The sequence below is a fragment of the Anabrus simplex genome, chromosome 9, assembly GCF_040414725.1.
Source record: "Anabrus simplex isolate iqAnaSimp1 chromosome 9, ASM4041472v1, whole genome shotgun sequence".
Taxonomy (NCBI): Eukaryota; Metazoa; Arthropoda; class Insecta; order Orthoptera; family Tettigoniidae; genus Anabrus; species Anabrus simplex.
The window spans coordinates 14,545,001-14,563,215 of NC_090273.1; the positions used below are offsets into that span (position 1 = coordinate 14,545,001).

Genomic DNA, 18,215 nt, shown 5'->3' on the forward strand with positions numbered 1-18,215 from the left:
TTGTTCGAGGTCCACTCAGCCTACGTGATTACAATTGAGGATCTATCTGACGGTGAGATGGCACCCCGGTCTAGAAAGCCAAGTATAATGGCCGAGAGGTCCGTCGTGATGGCCACACGACACCTCGTAATCCGCAGACCTTCGGGCTGAGCAGCAGTCGCTTGGTAGGCCATGGGCCTTCTGGGCTGTTGCGCCATGGGATTTGGTTTGAAGCTATGTCAAACCTGAAGCAACATTAATTAGAGAAAAATGTGATGAAGTCAGTTTTAACATGTAAAAGGTTTTTCTAAGGAAGTGGTGGTGGACATTACTATAGGAAAACAGAGAGTATTCATTTACTATCGTCATTACATGTCATCTCTCCACTGACAGCTTGGAACATACTGCTTGGTCGAGCAGCTTGTCTCCTCACTTCCAAGTCGTCCCAGCCCAAAGTTTACGACACTCACAACGTTACTCTTTTGTTGGAAATCACCCAGAACAGATACTGCTGCTTTCCTTGAGATCTTTTCCATTTCTGGAATCAAATAATGCTTGTGAGGGTCCCATACACTTAAACTCTGCTCTAATTAAGGTGTTACCAGCAACTTTTATGACCTCTCCTATACATCCTCACTTAGAAATCAGATTTAAATCGTCCTCAACATAAGTAAGTCACCCGGTCAGAACTATTGTTCACTCCTCTGAAATAAATGCCGTGAGTGGAACGGCAACTAGAATTTCCACACACAGTTTTCAGTGAAGCCTTAAAAGTAATTGTACTCAATGACAATGATGTTAGAGCAAAGATTTTGTGTGATAAATCTTGAAACATTCAGGTATATGTAGAGGCACTTTACAGTGCTCATTGTCTCTCGAAATATTGGGGTTTCAATACATTTGTCTCTGTTCCAATATAATTGGATGCGAAGCTTACAAACCTGCAACATCAGAATCCATAGGGTAAAGTGGCCTTAATTTTGTCCTCATTAGTGTCAAACTACTTTCTACCGTCTTTTTCCATGTGGGTCCGATAACTGTTCCATAGCGTATATATTTATTTCCTGCGCAGTGTGGGAAACAATGGGTCCATAACTTCCAAGAGTACAGACAACTCCAACACAGAATTATCTAAATATTTGTCTCTCAGTTCTCCTGATACCCCTGGAGAGCCTATCAAGTGATGAATAATTGATTGGTTACCTCTGCTGCTAATCCACACCCAGTCACTGTTTAGGTTTCACACGCAGGGCTTTAGGTATGATTTCACTGTCACTCGTATCAAATCAGATATCGTTTTCACTTCCAATCTCTTCTTCAATGTTATCTCCAAATCTAAAACATTTTCAATTTCCGCAGCAATAGCGTTGCTTATACTACGCCCAAAGACATGGCTAGAAGAATGATACCTGATGAAATGTTTGCACTTTCAGAGGCTACAATTTGGCAATAAATAATGGTGAAAGGTCTTAGAAAGAGAGCTGTAAACAAGCCACTTTCCTGATAGAAGTTCGCAAAAGGGAAACCCTTGCAGGGGTGATCAAAATATAAGCTAGTACATACGACTTGGTGCGGCGTGTGAATGTCTCATCGGTTGAATTTAAGGCCTAGCCAATGCTCATGAACATGTCAAATGAGTCAAATGGGTTAATACCTAGGTACGTACAGTGGTCACTGGTACTATCACTCCATCAACACAGTAATTAAAACTGAGAGAATTTTCCTCTTGGTGGAACTTACAACCTCACTTTTCATCTCTGTTACCTTCATACCATCAGACAGAATTTGTCGATAGAAGATGACGGCCCTTTGGAGAGTTAGTTAAGTTATCAAAACTGACTTTCAACCTATTAGGTCGTGTTACGTACATCTAGTACGTGTGGAAGAGATGTTAAGTACAGAACAAAAATGGCCAACCAGACACTCCCGATTTCGCGTCGGTTGCTCTACCAATTGAGCTCTGGTGGCCTAGGCCATCTTTGTTCTGTTGGAAAGGATCTAAGCTACAGGTCTAGTACTACTACCATCACACTGTAGAGTGCATTTAAATGACCGTTGAGGGCCAAGTCAATGAATATTGAATTTTTACAACCGCGTTGTAATCGAAACCGACTTTCAACGTATTAGGTCGTGTTATGTACATTTAGTATGTGTGGAAGAGATGTTAAGTACAGACAACAAAAATGGCCAACCAGACACCAGTGGGATCCGAACTCACAACCTCCCGATTTCGCGTCGGTTGCAACCAGTGGGTTCGGATCCCACTGGTGTCTGGTTGGCCATTTTTGTTCTGTACTTAACATCTCTTCCACACGTACTAAATGTACGTAACACGACCTAATAGGTTGAAAGTCAGTTTCGATTACAATGCGGTCGTGAAAATTCAATATTCATTACTTAAGTTAGCCTAGAATACAAAGTCACAACCTGGGATTAAAACTTGATCTTTCTTCAAATCACTGATACTACATAAAACACTGGCAGTAGATCTTATAACTATATATACTGGATAGAGAAATTGAATTGACCATACTTCTTTCTAGATGAACCTGGCAATGGAGAATGAGACAGCAGCTGAGGATGAACCACAAGCAGCTCAGTATGAACAGCAAGCAGCCGAGTATGAACAGCAAGCGTCTGAGGATGAACAGCAAGCAGTTGAGCATGAACAGCAAGCGTCTGAGGATGAACAGCAAGCAGTTGAGTATGAACAGCAAGCGTCTGAGGATGAACAGCAAGCAGTTGAGTATGAACAGCAAGCATCTGAGGATGAACAGCAAACAGCTGAGGAGGAAAAGGAACAGCAACAGACTAATGAAGTGCAGCTCTCAGATGTCTCGACTGAAATGGATTTTCCTACCAATTATTCACATGTTCAGGTAAGTAATTAACACTATGTTAGCCATTTTATTACTGACTAGCAGTTGCAGCCGTGCTTTGCTACGGTATTCCACACTGTATACAGATTTCTACATAAACTGCTGTACCCGCAGTGAGCGAGATTATATTAAATTGCATGTCTCTTAGCGTTATCCGAGAAACACCACTGGGAGGACCCCGTACGTTGTTTGCAAAGTAAGGTGTGCATTGGGAAGTTTTGATGAAAATGGCAGGCAATGTTTCCTATCACAATTCACAATCGAGTTTGGGAGTTTCTACTATAACAGCAGGCTCACTTGCCTACTGCCATTCACAGAAGAGATGTGGAGTTTTCATTATAAAGACAGGCCCCTTTTCTTAATGCCAGTAGAATCGAGTTGGGGGTTTTTGATTATAATCGAGAAATGCAGCTCTATCTAAAGCAAAAAACAAAGTGGATGAATTACAGAAATGAAATGTCCCTTACTAAATTGTGATGATATGAGTTATGGACTTAAGAAAGCAGTAACGGAGGAGAAATTTAAGCACAGGGATTCTTAGATAAGAAGATTTGTTAAGATGGAAGCTACACTTTCCATTGTCGGCTTGGTAAAATGTAGCACAGCCTGGAAAGTTTTTGTGCTACAGGGATAAGAAGATGACTTACAGTGTTATTTACTTAAGCCTAAAGATGCAAGACAGAGGCAAGAAATATTAAAGTAGAAAACGGAGGTAGAAGAGGAATATAGCAAATCCCAGAAAATACCTTACGGTGTTAAAGACCTACATTTAGGGCAGTCGCCCAGGGGGCAGATTCCCTATCTGTTGTTTACATAACCTTTCTTAAACGATTTCAAAGAAATTGGAAATTTATTGAACATCTCCCTTGGTAAGTTATTCCAATTCCTAACTCCCCTTCTTATAAATAAATATTTGCCCCAATTTGTCCTCTTGTATTCCAACTTTAGCTTCATATTGCGATCTTTCCTACTTTTAAAGACACCACTCAGACTTATTCATTCCATGCCATCTCTCCGCTGACAGCTCGGAACATACCATTTATAAGCAAAATTATCACAAAAATAATTTATTTATTATCACCATCTATATAGTATTATGTAAATTTCAACCCCGTAACACGTGGCATGTATTGAATAGGTGGTGATAATAAATAATTTTTGTGATAATTTTGCTTATAGTCAGTTTCACTACGGATCAATCATGAAAGTATGCACTTGCAACACACCACTTAGATGACCAGCTCATCCTCTTTCTCCCAAGTCTTTCCAGCCCAAACTCTGCAATAATTTTGTAACGCTACTCTTTTGTTGGAAATCACCCAGAATCCATTGACTACCAGGACTTCAGCAATCGTGGAACACACTTTGTGATGCTGGTGTTTCTGAGTGGACAGGCCTCAAGGAGATGGGCAATTGTGTCAATGTCAGTGTCACAGAGCGACAGTAGCTGTTGTCTAGAGATCTCACAGGACATACATTAGCTGTCATCTTTAGTCTTTATTTCCACACTCCTTGTGGATAATGAACTGATCTATTACCTGGGGTACTTTGTATAATATTACACCCTCTTCCTTTTGAGATAGAGAGGACCATGGTTGAATTTCCACATCTCAAAGAAGTACCCTCTGTGGATGGGGGCAGTATAATAATACCCACGGTATCCCCTGTCTGTTGTATGAGGCAAATAAAGGGGCCCGAGGGGCTCTTAGCATTGCTTCCACTTACTTGTCCCAGGCTCCTCACTTTTATCTAACCTATCCAGTGTCTCTCGGTCAACTCTGTTCTTTTCAGACCCTGACGGTATTATGTTATTTATTATTATTACAATTGGCTTTACGTCACACCGATGCAGATAGGTCTTATGGTGACGATGGGTTAGAGAAGGGCTAGGAGTGGGAAGGAAGCACCGTGGCCATAATTGAGGAACAGCCCCAGCATTTTCCTGGTGTGAAAATGGGAAAGCATGGAAAACCACCTTCAGGGCTGCCAACAGTGGGGTTCGAACCAGCTATCTCCCGGAACCAAGCTCACAGCTGCATGCCCCTAACCGCACAGCCAACTTGCCCTGTGACAGTATTATGTATGGAGGCCTAAGGAGTCTTTCATTTTCACGCCCTTGATGGCCCTTCCTTCATTTCTTGGAGTGTTGGATCCTATTCCTTTTTTCCCTATGATTAGTGTGAATAGAGAATGGTTGCCCAGTTATACTTCCTCTTAAAATAATAATCACCACCACCACCACTCTCAAAGAAGTCTTCTTAGGCCTTAAATCTCTTCACTAGGTGTTATGCCAAATGCAAGGTTGTGTACAGAATGCCTGTACAGTTATAAGTGCAGGGTATATAAGATTGTTATTAGACCATTCATATTGTTAATAATAATGTTGTTTCCTTTATGTCCCATTAACTACCTTTACAGTTTTTCGGAAACACTGAGGTGCTGGAATTTTGTCCCCCAGGAGTTGTTCTTTTATGTGCCAGTAAATCTACCAACATGAGGCTGACGTATTTGAGTGCCTTCAAATACCACCGGACTGAGCCAGGATTGAACCTGCCAAGTTAGTGATAATTTCTGTGGGGGAAACTTTCCCTTTTGATGTTCAGCACACTAGGAAATTCCACATTACTGAATTGGAAATGTTAGGATCGATATCACCGGGCAAGTTGGCCGTGCGGTTAGGGCCGCATGGCTGTGATCTTGCATCCGGGAGATAGTGGGTTCGAATCTCACTGTCGGCAGCCCTGAAGATGGTTTTCCGTGGTTTCCCATTTTTACACCAGGCAAATGCTGGGGCTGTCTGTACCTTAATTAAGGCCCCGGCCGATTCCTTCCAACTCCTTGGCCTTTCCTATTCCATTGTCACCATAAGACCTATCTGTGTCGGTGCGATGGAAAGCCACTAGAAAAAAAAAAAGAAAACGAAGGATGGGTATGCAAATGAAAGAGTATTTGAGAGGGATGTTGAAGGTAACCCTATTGAAAGAAAAGATACAGAATGCTTTGTTGAAGAAGTTTGATCATTAATGTGAAGGGAAGATATACTTTATGTAGGAAAATTTCAGATGAGATCAAAATTAAAGGAAAGTAGGGTAAGAGAGAGGCTTAAGAAGAGATGGAAAGGGTTGGAACGTCTGTTAAGTAAAAAAAAAACAACAGCTTAATAGAAGAAACTGAATAGAAATGGCAACCTCACAAGATTTGTTAAGAAGGAATCCATACTGTTTAGTGTCAACTCATTTAATATAACTTTAAAGCTTTTCAGTCTGTTGAATGTTTTTTGGAGACCCCAAGGTGCCGGAATTAGTCCCACAGGATTTATTTTGCTTGCCAGTAAATCTACCAGCATAAGGCTGACATATTTGAGAACCTTCAAATACCATCGAACTGAGCACCGTGGTGCTCAGATAAGTCAGCCTCGTGTTGGCAGATTTACAGCACATAAAAGAATTCCTGCAGGACTAAATTCCGGGACCTTGGTGTCTTTGAAAACCATAAAAATAGTTGCTTATAGATGTTATATTTAGTGTTCGACAGACTCTAAAGCTTCAAAGTTGCACTGCCACGAGAAGAAGAACTACTTCATACGGAATCATCATTGTTGTTCCACCTTATCAACTGTGAAACAGAACAGCTTAAGCTATGGATACAATCCTTCAGTCATTTCACATTTTGGGTAATCTACAAAAACTATATAGCCCTCGCCTGGATAGTAATGATAATTTCCTATAGCATGCATCTTTACAGTACACCCAGCTTAAAATCATCGCTTTAAAGTAACCCGTCTTCTGACAATGCTAGGGAGTTTCAGAACTGTCTCTCTCACTGGTTGTCCTGGCTGAGTTACAAAGATGGCTCTTAATGCTCCTGGCACTGCTGGGGAAGAAACCTTCATGTTTAAATTAATATAAATTAAAATCTGCCAACTGATATTTCAAAGGCAATTTTTTGTACGTTACATTAATTGTAACAGCCTTTCTTATTTCTAGATTGACCTGACAATGGATACTGAGACAGCACATGAGGAGAAACAGCATAAGAGCGATGCTACCTTCCTTAATGATGACTTCTTTACCACTGGTTCATATCCTGAGGCAAGTCATTATATTTGACTGGCTTTCTGTATATTTTGCAGCTTTTACTTGTCAATATAAAATACAACTGCCTTTGCTGGCAAGATGTAGTGTTTACAGTGCACTGTGTCTTCTGATATGGGCTAAAATAAATTTTTTACTTTCATTGACCTGTTTTGGTCTCATCCTTGGCTTCAACAATATGAAAGTGACTGAGGTATGAGCGATGCTAGTAATGCCATTCCTTATGCAGCCAGTCCCTGTTATAAATGGTGGGAAAATATAGCTCAAAGGGTTGGTTGATGCATGCATTTCAGTGGGCTTGGCAGACTGATACGTAATAGCAACTTATGGTTCGGTGAGGAAAACAATGGGAAACTACCACACTGCCCATTTCTCTAGTATGCCTCTTCGGTGACATCTAGGCTATCTATAACAGCTGCTGTTAGATCTGTGGAGGATCAAACCAACCTTCAGGCTGAATACCTGACATACATAAAATACAAAATTTCCACAAGATATGAAATCAATCTACATAAAGCTAATACACTGAGGACTGTCATGTTGACATGAAATTGCATACGTGTTTTAACTAGAAAAATGTAGTCAGTTCAAAAAGTGTAATTCCTAGATTCAAAATAATAATAATAAAACTTTCGATCACATGTACACAAAACTGAAACATGTCTCAAGAAAATGAGATATACAAATTGTCAATAATGTACCTGTAATGCATTAGCAAAATTTTCACTCTTAGAGGTATATTCTGCAAAATTTTAGGGAAAATGTATTGGCAGTATTTGGAAGCTGCTTTATGTCAGGCTTGTCATCGCTTTCTAATATTTGATGCAAAGAAACAGCTGATGCACATACTGAGTTGACTCTGAATCTGATGACTCATTTTCAATATCCTCAAAGTCAGGTTCATGACTTTCATCTTCCAACAAATTTCACACTACTTCATCATTTCTGTAATGGAAAGGAAAGGAAACTTGTGTCCTCATCCCAAGGTGGTGCAGCTCTATTCAGTGGAGGTCAGCTGCGTGTACCATTTCAACCACATACCATTTTTAAATTTCTGGCAATACCAGGAATTGAACCCGGGCCCTCGAGGACGGCAGCTAATAACACTAACCGTTACGCTATGGAGGCAGACATTTCTGTAATGTTGATACCATATTTAGACACACGCTGTACTAAAAATGTATGTAATCAATTAAATAACAATATACTACAGTATTTAGAAGAATCAAACAGTAAATCAAATAATATAACCTTAAAAGAAAAAAAAGTGTACATGGAAGACTCAAATGGTCCAATGTGGCCAATAAAGTTAATAATAATAATTTAGAAATATATAAACATTTATGTTTTATTTCTGTAACATAATGAAGGTCCTCTCTTGTCTCTACCCAAGCATAGTTGCCAGTAAGATCCCAATTAGAGTGTGGTTCCAGTGTATGGGATCCTCACGAGGATTCAAAAGAGACAAAAGAGGTCTTCATTAACGTAAGCCCCAGATTGCAAGTTCATACATTTCTAACTCTTTGAGTGTGATTAGGAGCCTCCGTGGCTCAGGTGGTAGCAGCACACAGGCATCTCACCACTGGGTTCTGTGGTTCAAATCCCGGTCACTCCATGTGAGATTTGTGCTGCACAAAGCGGAGGCAGGACAGGTTTTTCTCCAGGTACTTGGTTTTCCCTGTCCTCTTTCATTCCAATAACACACTCCAGTACCATTTCATTTAATCTGTTAATCTTTAATCTTTGCTCCAGGCTTTGGCACAATTCCTATTAACTAAGGTTAGGTTGAAGGAAGAATCCCACTTTCCAGTACTTTATTGCTTTTTATTTCTGGTCTGTGTAATTATAGAACACACTCCAGCTTAAAAATTAAAAGTACATACTAAAATACTATAGAGACTTCTCCAGCATTTTGAAGAAAGACGATCACTTTCTAGGATCCCTTACATACAGATTTTATCACAAATTTGAACATTGTTTTGTTGAATGTTTTATCTCAAAATGAAGGAATATTTTATCTCATCATCACCATCATCGTCGTCGTCGTCATCATAAGTGTTTTTTATTTTATATATGCCAATTTTTGTATCTTTATGCATGTTTTTTAGCTGAAGATGTTCCAAATCAGGAATGAAACATGTACTTTTTTAATCATTTAACTGGATTTTAAGTTTGAATATGTTTTATGATTACACAGACTCCATGGTCCATAGTGGCCAAAATCGAACAGAAGAAGAAGACTAGCAATAGAAAGCAAATAAGTATTGGAAAGTTGATACCAATACGGGACAAAAATGAGATTTATAAGTTACAATACCTATCCTTGCCGCTGGATGGGAGCATCATTCATTCCATTCCTGACCCGGTCGAATGACTGGAAATAGGCTATGGATTTTCTTTTATTGAGTGTGATTTCATAGAATCTGATGATGTTCTTTCAAGAACGAAACGTACAGTAAGTTGTCTCTTTATAATATTGTTACCATATGTTTTCCTTTTTCAGCTAGTTTATAACTTTATTACTCAAAATTAGTTTTGGCAGACCTAATGGTTAAAAACAAAAAAATCTTTACTACAACCTCATTAATGTGGTTACCTCAACGAACATCTTTGCTACTGAGTGAGTTGGCTGTGAAGTTAGGGGTGCTCAGCTGTGAGCTTATATTCAGGAGATAGTGGGTTCGTACCCTACTGTGATTTTCCGTGGTTTCCCATTTTTCCACCATCCAAATGCTGGGACTGTACCTTAATTAAGGCCATAGCCGCTTTCTTCCCACTCCTAGCCCTTCCCTATCTCATCGTCGCATAAGAGCTGTCTGTGTCTGTTTGATGTGAAGCAACTTGTAGAAAACAAAAAAACCTTTGTTTATATTGACACCAAGAGGAACAGTCAGTTTTAATGATTGTGTTGATGGGGAACAATGCAAGTACCTAGGTGGTAATATAAGGAATGATTAACGAAGTTGTTAGGAAAGGTTACAGATTTCTTCACATGGTTGAGAGAGTTGTAGTAAGGATGTAAACGAGAGGGCGTAAGACCGCAATTAGAGTATGGCTCCAGTGTGTGTGGGACTACTTGATACGAGAAGCGGAAAAGTTCAAAGGAAAGCAGCGAGATTTGTTCTTGGTGATTTTCGACAAAGGAGTAGTGCTACTTTGTTAACAAAGGTTACAGATTTCTTCACATGGTTGTGAGAGTTGTAGTAAGGATGTAAGCGAGAGGGCGTAAGACCGCAATTAGAGTATGGCTCCAGTGTGTGGGACTACTTGATACAAGAAGTGGAAAAAATTCAAAGGAAAGCAACGAGATTTGTTCTTGGTGCTTTTCGACAAAGGAGTAGTGCTACTAAAATGTTGCAAACTTCGGGCTAGAAATACTTGGGAGTAAGGAGACGAGATGCTCGACTATGTGGTATGTTATACATGTCGATTCCCGAATGTCCAATAACAGACCATTTATATATGTGGTATGTTTCGAGCTGTCAATGTTGAGTTGGTATGGAATGACATAAGTAGAACAATAATCTTGAGTGGAACTTTTAAAAGTAGGAGAGATAATAATATGAAGTTAAAGTTGGAATTCAAGAGGACACTTTGGGGCAAATATTTGTTTATAGGACGAGGATTAAGGGATTGAAATAAATTATCACGGGAAATGTTCGATAAATTTCCAAGTTCATTGAAAATATTTAAGAAAAAGCTAGGTAGACAATTGACAGAGAATCTGCCACCTGGGTGACCATCCTAAATGCACATCATTGATGACTGATTGATTGTGAGGTATTTGCAGTGATGATATCCATGAGGTACTTTTATCCCACTAACACAGTAATAAAAACTGAGAGGACTTGTCTTCTTGGTGAATCTTATAAGCTAACTTTTCACCCTGTTTACCATCATAATTTCAACCTCTTGGTAAATTTTCATGTTATATTTCCTAATTACAGACTACAGCTGCAGTAACTGATGCACCGTTGACTAAAGCTCCAGGCAGGGATAGATCAGCAAGCCATTTCCCGAAATTTGGGTTTTTTGATATGGACATGACTCACCATATGATAACTTCTGCCAGCCGTGTGCATACCATGGTTGTGGATGAAGTTCTGAAGTACGAGGAAGCAAATTTTCATGTAAGTAATTCTATAATTTCTTATCTGGTCACAAGGGAGAATTGCAGAGTTGTCTATGAGAATCTCACCACAATCCACAGCACAGAATGGTGACAGTTCCAAAACAACATATGCAGAATATTAAGTTTTGCAACTGCCCTTAACCCTTGAACAAGGATTGCACTGCCCCATACTCCCATGAGCCAGTATGAGTTTTAAAAGACAAGGGAACGCCCAAAAATGCCCCAGAAAAGCACAACATAAACACGAAAAAAAGATAAAGGGTACTTACTTTAAACGGTAGGGGTGACACCCCAAAGACCCATGGACCCAATTAAAACCTGTCACGGTATCAGATTGGTAAGAAATAACCAAAGAAAGACAAATATAATTTTAGTTAAATAAAAGAATTTAATTCCGTAAAATCAAATTAATTATCAACAACAGAAACAAATTTTATCTTTGTTTTATAAGAAAAATAACCAACATAAAATTTGAGTTTAATTAAAGAACAATCTTAAATATGGCTGGCCGATTAAATCAAAACAACAGAACGCACTGCAACAAAATGATTGCATTTACCATCTCACCAGTCTCATTGAGTCCATAACATACCGCCTACAGATTTCATTTCAGAATACGATTTTGCAATTGGCTAATGAATAGTGTCCATGACAATATCGTGAATCCAAACTTTATTATATTTATTTACAGTGGAACCTCAATTCTCTGTTTTTGGTGGGACCATGGAGAAAAATACATACGGTACAACACGGGAAAATAGAAAATCCGGGAACGAATGAACTATCAACAGTTTGGCTAAGCATCACAAAAATGAAATATGTATACTTATAATCTTACAAACACCCCTAAACCAAACCAAACTACAGCCCCAATAGGCCTTCTGCCTACCAAGTGACTGCTGCTCGCTCCAAAGGCCTGTAGATTATGAGGTGACGCAAGGTCAGTGTGACGATTCCTCTCGGCCATTATTCCTGGCTCTCTAGACCTGGGTCGCTATCTCACTGTTAAATAGCTCCTCAGTTAAAGGTAATCGTAAAATGAGTGAACCTGGAACCAGCCCTCATATCAGGATAAAAATGCCTGATCCGGCCGGGAATCGAACCTGGGCCCTCTGAGTGGAAGGCAGGCAAGTTAGACCGTGGGGTCAGCTTCAAACATTAATTACCGGTACGCAACTTAAAATCTCGAAACTTCACATTCAGTTTACCCGTAACGCCAAGCCAAACAACAATCGACCACAAGTAGTTTTTAATTCTATAATTTAATAAAATAAAGCACATTAGATACAAAAGCACCCAACATGATTGCAAAATATTTTTTTTAAAAATCTTCCATTGTAATTTGGTCACGGTGTACCGTTTATAGTCATTTATGGAAATCTTGTACTGCGTAAATTAGGCCTACATCGACTTTTAAAGGTTATGTTGAACTTGAGAATATGGTTTCGAATGTAAGTATCGATTTTCAAGTTTTTGATTGCATTATATTCAATTCTGCCTAATCACAATCAAACTGGAAAGAGAAAAAATATAACTTCTGAAATTACAGTTCTTCGCAACCTTGAGCTCAGCTGGAAAGCGCACTCGCTGTACAAGTCGGTAGGAGTGCAAAATGATACAAATTTTTAAAATGTAACATACGCAAATAAAATGACTGCAATTTTTATGATATTTTAACACAAAAATGTGAAATTCCAATTCTTATATTTGGACCAAAACAGCAATAGGCAATCCCAAAACCTCACATGGTTTTATGTATGTACAGTGTAACATCTGTTCTGGTCTCGATAACATAATCGTATACGATAATATTAAAATACCGGTACTAAATTTATGTTGCTTAAGAAGGAGCAGTTTCAATTCCTGCCTGAAACCCAGTGACTGTACAGTGCCCTGAGGCAAGTGTCGAAAACTTGTTCGGTGATATACTTGAAAAAAGTTAAAAAAAAATATATATCTAACCCTGGACATAATGCAGACGTTTTGCAAGTATGAACATTTGAAGAAACTCGTTCTGTCATCAAGCAGAGCTGTCGAAATGTGCTCTGCTTCCTTCCAATTGTTGGGCCACACTCTGCTTTATGATTCCTGAAGATTCTCTAAATAATATCATCCGAATGTCCCTTATGCAAGTTTACCGCCGATTGCTTTTCTAGTACAGTACTTCCTCAAATTACCGCAATGACGGGACGTTAACACCATGATCTGGAAGTGTGCAATAGCCATCCTTTCGTGAGATACAGTTTCTTGAAAAACGCATGATCGAGGATTTAGCGTTGATGGGACTGAAATTTCTGGACTGTTAATCCGGGAAATCGTTTCTTCGAGGAACGGATAATGCAGAATTTTTACAACATGATTTAATTAGGATGCTCGTGAGACCACGTAATTTGAATGAATAATAGGGAAAAACATAGTTTCCTGGAACGTATAATCGAGGTTCTACCGTATTTATTTATTCTTTTATTTATTTATTTATTTATTTATTTGTCCCAAGCATATATATATAGGTGATGAGTTCAGTTTCGTTTAGTTTCTATTGGTGTAATCATGCCGCTTCTTGCAGACGATTACGTTGGCTCACAATTGGGATCACTGCATTCGCTATCTCTGCTTCCCTGTGCTCCTATTTGTCAGTACTCCGCTACAAGCTCTTAAATTATTCTCCATGTATAATTTCATTATTATAATTATATACTTTTAGTTATGTATTCCAGACTTTTATGGTCACCTTCACTGGAGGACGGATTATTTATTTTAAATAAATCTTATCACCAATAATAATCATGTTAAATTTTAATATTTCTTTCAGTGTCCGCTTCCGTTTGGCTTCTTTGCTGATCCGCAAGGTAATTGCAGTGTCTACTATGCTTGTCGTGCTGGAAGTGCTGATAGAAGAGTCTGTCCTGCACATATGCATTTCAATCCAGTCTCTAAGCTGTGTGATTATGAGTATGAAGCACTCTGTGGAAGCAAGGTATGACATATTACTACCATTGATTACCAGAGTTTTTATTTTTGTTTGCATAGCTGTTTACACTGACTGGTTTGAAGCCACATTTTCAGTCTCAACCTGTTAACAATGTGAATGCGTAAAAGCTTTCTGGTCATTTGAACACTATTTACAATAATCATCATCATCATCCACTATCAATCCGTTGCTGAATGCAGGCCTTTTCAACCTGTTCCATAGTTCACCGTTCTGGGCCAGCGGTAACCATGTAGTCCCTGGAAATGTTCTGATCTCAACAGCCCATCTCATTTGAGGCCGTTTGTGGTGGAGAGGTATCCAGTGTCGGACTTTACGTGTTCACCTTACGTATGTTAGACAAACCCAACCTTTACTTCCTCTTCTTCACAGTAGCGATGACATCTATCTCGGAGGTCTGAGATCTAATCCAAACATTGATCTTCCTGTCTTTCTGGGAAATATCAAACATGACCCTTTCCTTTGTTCTTTTGGCTACTTTGAGCTTTTGGATATTCTTTGCATCTAGGCTTCAAGTTTCATACCATATATCAGTACAGGAAGGATTCACTGATTGAGCACTTTTATTTTCAGCCTCCCTGAGAAGCTCCATATAGCCTCGACTCTTCAGTTGATCTCATTTGTACAGCACCCATTTTGGGTTTATTTTTGTTATACTTTTAGACCTGTAGTGAGACCTAAAAATATCCAAAAAGGAACTAAAAACTGGAAAAAAAGGACGTAAAAATGCGATCCAAATTAATTCATAATTTTAGTTTTAATTACATAATGAAGGAATATAATGTTTTAATATGCAGCATTTGCCAGGCGAGTTGGCCATGCGGTTAGGGGCGCGTGGTGGTATGCTTGCATCCGGGAGATAGCGGGTTCGAATCCAACTGTCGGCAGCCCTAAAGATGGTTTTCCATGGTTTCCCATTTTTACACCAGGCTAATTCTGGGGCTATACCTTAATTTTTTTTGGCTTTACGTCGCATCGACACAGATAGGTCTTATGGCGACGAGGTACCTTAATTTTTTATTTTTTTGCTATGGGCTTTACGTCGCACCAACACAGATAGGTCTTATGGCGACGATGGGATAGGAAAGGCCTAGGAGTTGGAAGGAAGCGGCCGTGGCCTTAATTAAGGTACAGCCCCAGCATTTGCCTGGTGTGAAAATGGGAAACCACGGAAAACCATTTTCAGGGCTGCCGATAGTGGGATACGAACCTACTATCTCCCGGATGCCAGGTACCTTAATTAAGGCCACAGCCGCTTCTCCCCAACTCCTAGAACTTTCCTATCGCATCATCGCCATAAGACCTATCTGTGTCAGTGCAACGTAGAGCTACTAGCAAAAGAAAAAAAATGCAGCATTCTGGTAGTGTGCAACATACAGTGTAATAATATATCAGTGAATATTGAATGAACCAAGGACTTCTCGCCATGATGGACAAAGTAAAGTGTATCAGGATACATAATGTTTTATGATATAGAAATATAGCGGTAATATGGATTTTTTAAAATTATGACGGTCCAAACAAATGAGATCTCAGGATGTGTACAGATCCACGTATTGTGATGCAAACTATTCTTGCAATGCTGTTCATAGCAAGGTCGAACTTCTTCCAGAATTCTATAAACATGGCAGGTATTTTGCCATGAGCAGCAACCATTAGGCTGATAATCTCTGCTTCATTCAGCTGGTACTTATGTTTGTAGAGTGGTATGGTGGGCACGTATATGATCAGCTTTTCAAGGTGGACTTCAGCAGGTTGGCCGACATGGTGCTCGAATCGGATGGTCGTATCGATAATGAGCTTTCCTTGTCAATCTCTTTAAAGGCAATTATGTCAATATTCATCTTGTACTCCCTATCATAAACAAACCATCGGCTTCTTCATGTACACAGAAGTTTTTACTGCGGAGTTCTTCTGCATTTAGTGATCTTATCTTGTGCTGACCTGAGTATCTCAGTACTTTGCCATAGGGGCAAGAACCCAGAACGTGAGCCAGTGTTTCTTTCTCTCTGATGCATCTGCAACAGAGGTTTCTGTCCTGAGTTTTGCCTGGAACAGTTCATACTACAGGAACATTTGATGTCATTTTGATTGCCTCTCGCCATTCGCTACAAGAAAGTCCTTGGTGGTCCCTAATCCAATTGTTGGCTGGAGAGTACTCTTTATACAGCTCCACACCGGTCCCCTTCTGAGGCAAACAGCACCAAATTGCCATTTCACGTCTTCTTAGCTTTTGCAGGTTATAAATTTCATTTTTTGTCCGTATTGAAGATCTACTTATAAGATTTGTCAATCAGGTTTACAAGCATAATTTAATCCAATAGAATAGATTCACGATCTTATATAACCTTAAGTAAATGATAATTGGCTGATGATGCTCACAAAAAAGGAGCAAAACATGTACCATATTAACAACTTAATAAATATGTAAGTTTTTATTACATTATTATTGTACTGAATAGGTGGTATTTAATAAAATTATAAGAATTCTTAGTTTTTGGTGAATTTTTCTTGGATTTGGTAGGTTGTTGTCTTTATTGGAGAGTCAGTTAATATCTGTGATGTTGAGGGCCTGTAAACAATGCATGATTTCGGATGACAGATCGCTCATCTTTAAAACGTAGCTATTGCTGGCTCGACGAAGACCGTTGCATGCCCTTATTTGTTGCAGATGTACTTCCCAGGTTGCTTTAAAAACTCCGAGGCCTTTGAATCTTAAGTTAGAATACAGAGCACTATCGGGTGTACCTGTGTGTAACTGTGCGTATCTGTGAGTAACTGAAAACATTTTGTCAGCAGTTTTCAGGAAGCTAACCGGTACTTGTCTTATTTCCGCAATCTGAAAAGCACACACATGAGTAGGGTTGACTGCTTTGTTCAAAACAATGAACTTTTGATCCGCCTTGAACAAACGTGAGGCTGTTAGCGTATCTAAATACTTGAGCAAGATTTTTAAAGAAGAGGTCGCATTATAGGTGAATGTTTCCTTAAAAGTGACACCAAGATATCAAATTTCTTCTCTTTCTTTAATAGTACTAATCTTAACATTTTATTGAATATCAAGCACTACATCTATGAGCTTCCCCTTCCCCACACATTTTTTGTCATTTATCTGTAAACTGATTTCCTGGAACAACGAGATAGCAATGCGTGTCAACTCAAGAGCTGCTTCCTTATTTTTGCCAACAATGACTCTGTCATCAACGAAACCCATAATAACTAAGAGGGAACAATTCTGCAAAAACTGATTTACCATATTCTTGTAATAGGTTTCCTTCTGTAATCTCATCAAATATGAAATCTGTGGCCAGGTTGTACAGTGCTGGTGATAATGATGATCCTTGCATAAGTCCTCTTAACAAATGAATTGGCTTCGTTTTACCCTCAGTAGTTTTGATCTGTGTTGTATTGTCAGTCTGTAGACTGATGATTAGTTCCTTCAGTTTAGATGGAAGTGGCTCAGGAGCTAGTGTTAGATTAAGGTGCTGATGTCCACTGTTATCTAAGGTTTTTGATATGTCTAAAAATATCGCTGTAACATCTTGCTTATCTGTCTTTGCTGTCTTGAGGAGTCCTCTGAGAATGGAAGTATTTATAAGGCATTCTCTATGGTCGTTAAAGTCTTTTTGGTGTTTGCTGAAAGTTGCAAAGGTGCTCAAATGCTGATCTGATACCCTTTCAATAACACGTCTAATTACCAAACAGATTGTTGCTGGTTTCCAGTTTGACAGACATTAAGCATCGCCTTTCTTAGGTTTAACATGGTTCTAGCACTCTTTAGACACTGGGGTATTTTGCCTGTTGAAAGCATTTTAGTTGCAATGATTGATCTGATTTTGCATACCGTGTTGTCTCTGATGACTTGTACTACACTAGTGTCCAAAAGTTAAGCATAAGTTACGAGTAAGCAGGGCAACAGGAAATAGACCACAAATTGCCATGACATGCACCTACCAACCTTATGTGTTCGCTCTGTATAGGAAAGGAATGTTCCCTGCTTTGACTAGCAGCATAAACGCAAGGTAAACATAGCCAGTGCCTGCGCCCCATATTCCCTCAGTCATGTTTGCCCTGTTATAGCATGCAGAGTGTAGCCTTGTGGTGAACGTGACAACATATTGGCACAACGACGCCATTTGGAC

General features: G+C 39.2%; 1 protein-coding gene across 3 annotated transcripts in view; it reads left to right on the forward strand.

Annotated features, from left to right (window-relative positions):
* The window catches only part of LOC136881287 (uncharacterized), a 136,102-nt gene that overhangs the window by 23,791 nt on the left and 94,096 nt on the right, over positions 1 to 18,215 (forward strand). For 2 of the 3 annotated variants that reach the window (XM_067154080.2, XM_067154079.2), the window contains exons 4-7: positions 2,523 to 2,858; positions 6,845 to 6,949; positions 10,900 to 11,082; positions 13,897 to 14,061. In XM_067154080.2, the coding sequence (XP_067010181.2) occupies positions 2,523 to 2,858; positions 6,845 to 6,949; positions 10,900 to 11,082; positions 13,897 to 14,061 (789 nt within the window). The remainder of the gene's footprint in view (positions 1 to 2,522; positions 2,859 to 6,844; positions 6,950 to 10,899; positions 11,083 to 13,896; positions 14,062 to 18,215) is intronic. The other variant, XM_067154081.2, reaches the window with a different exon arrangement.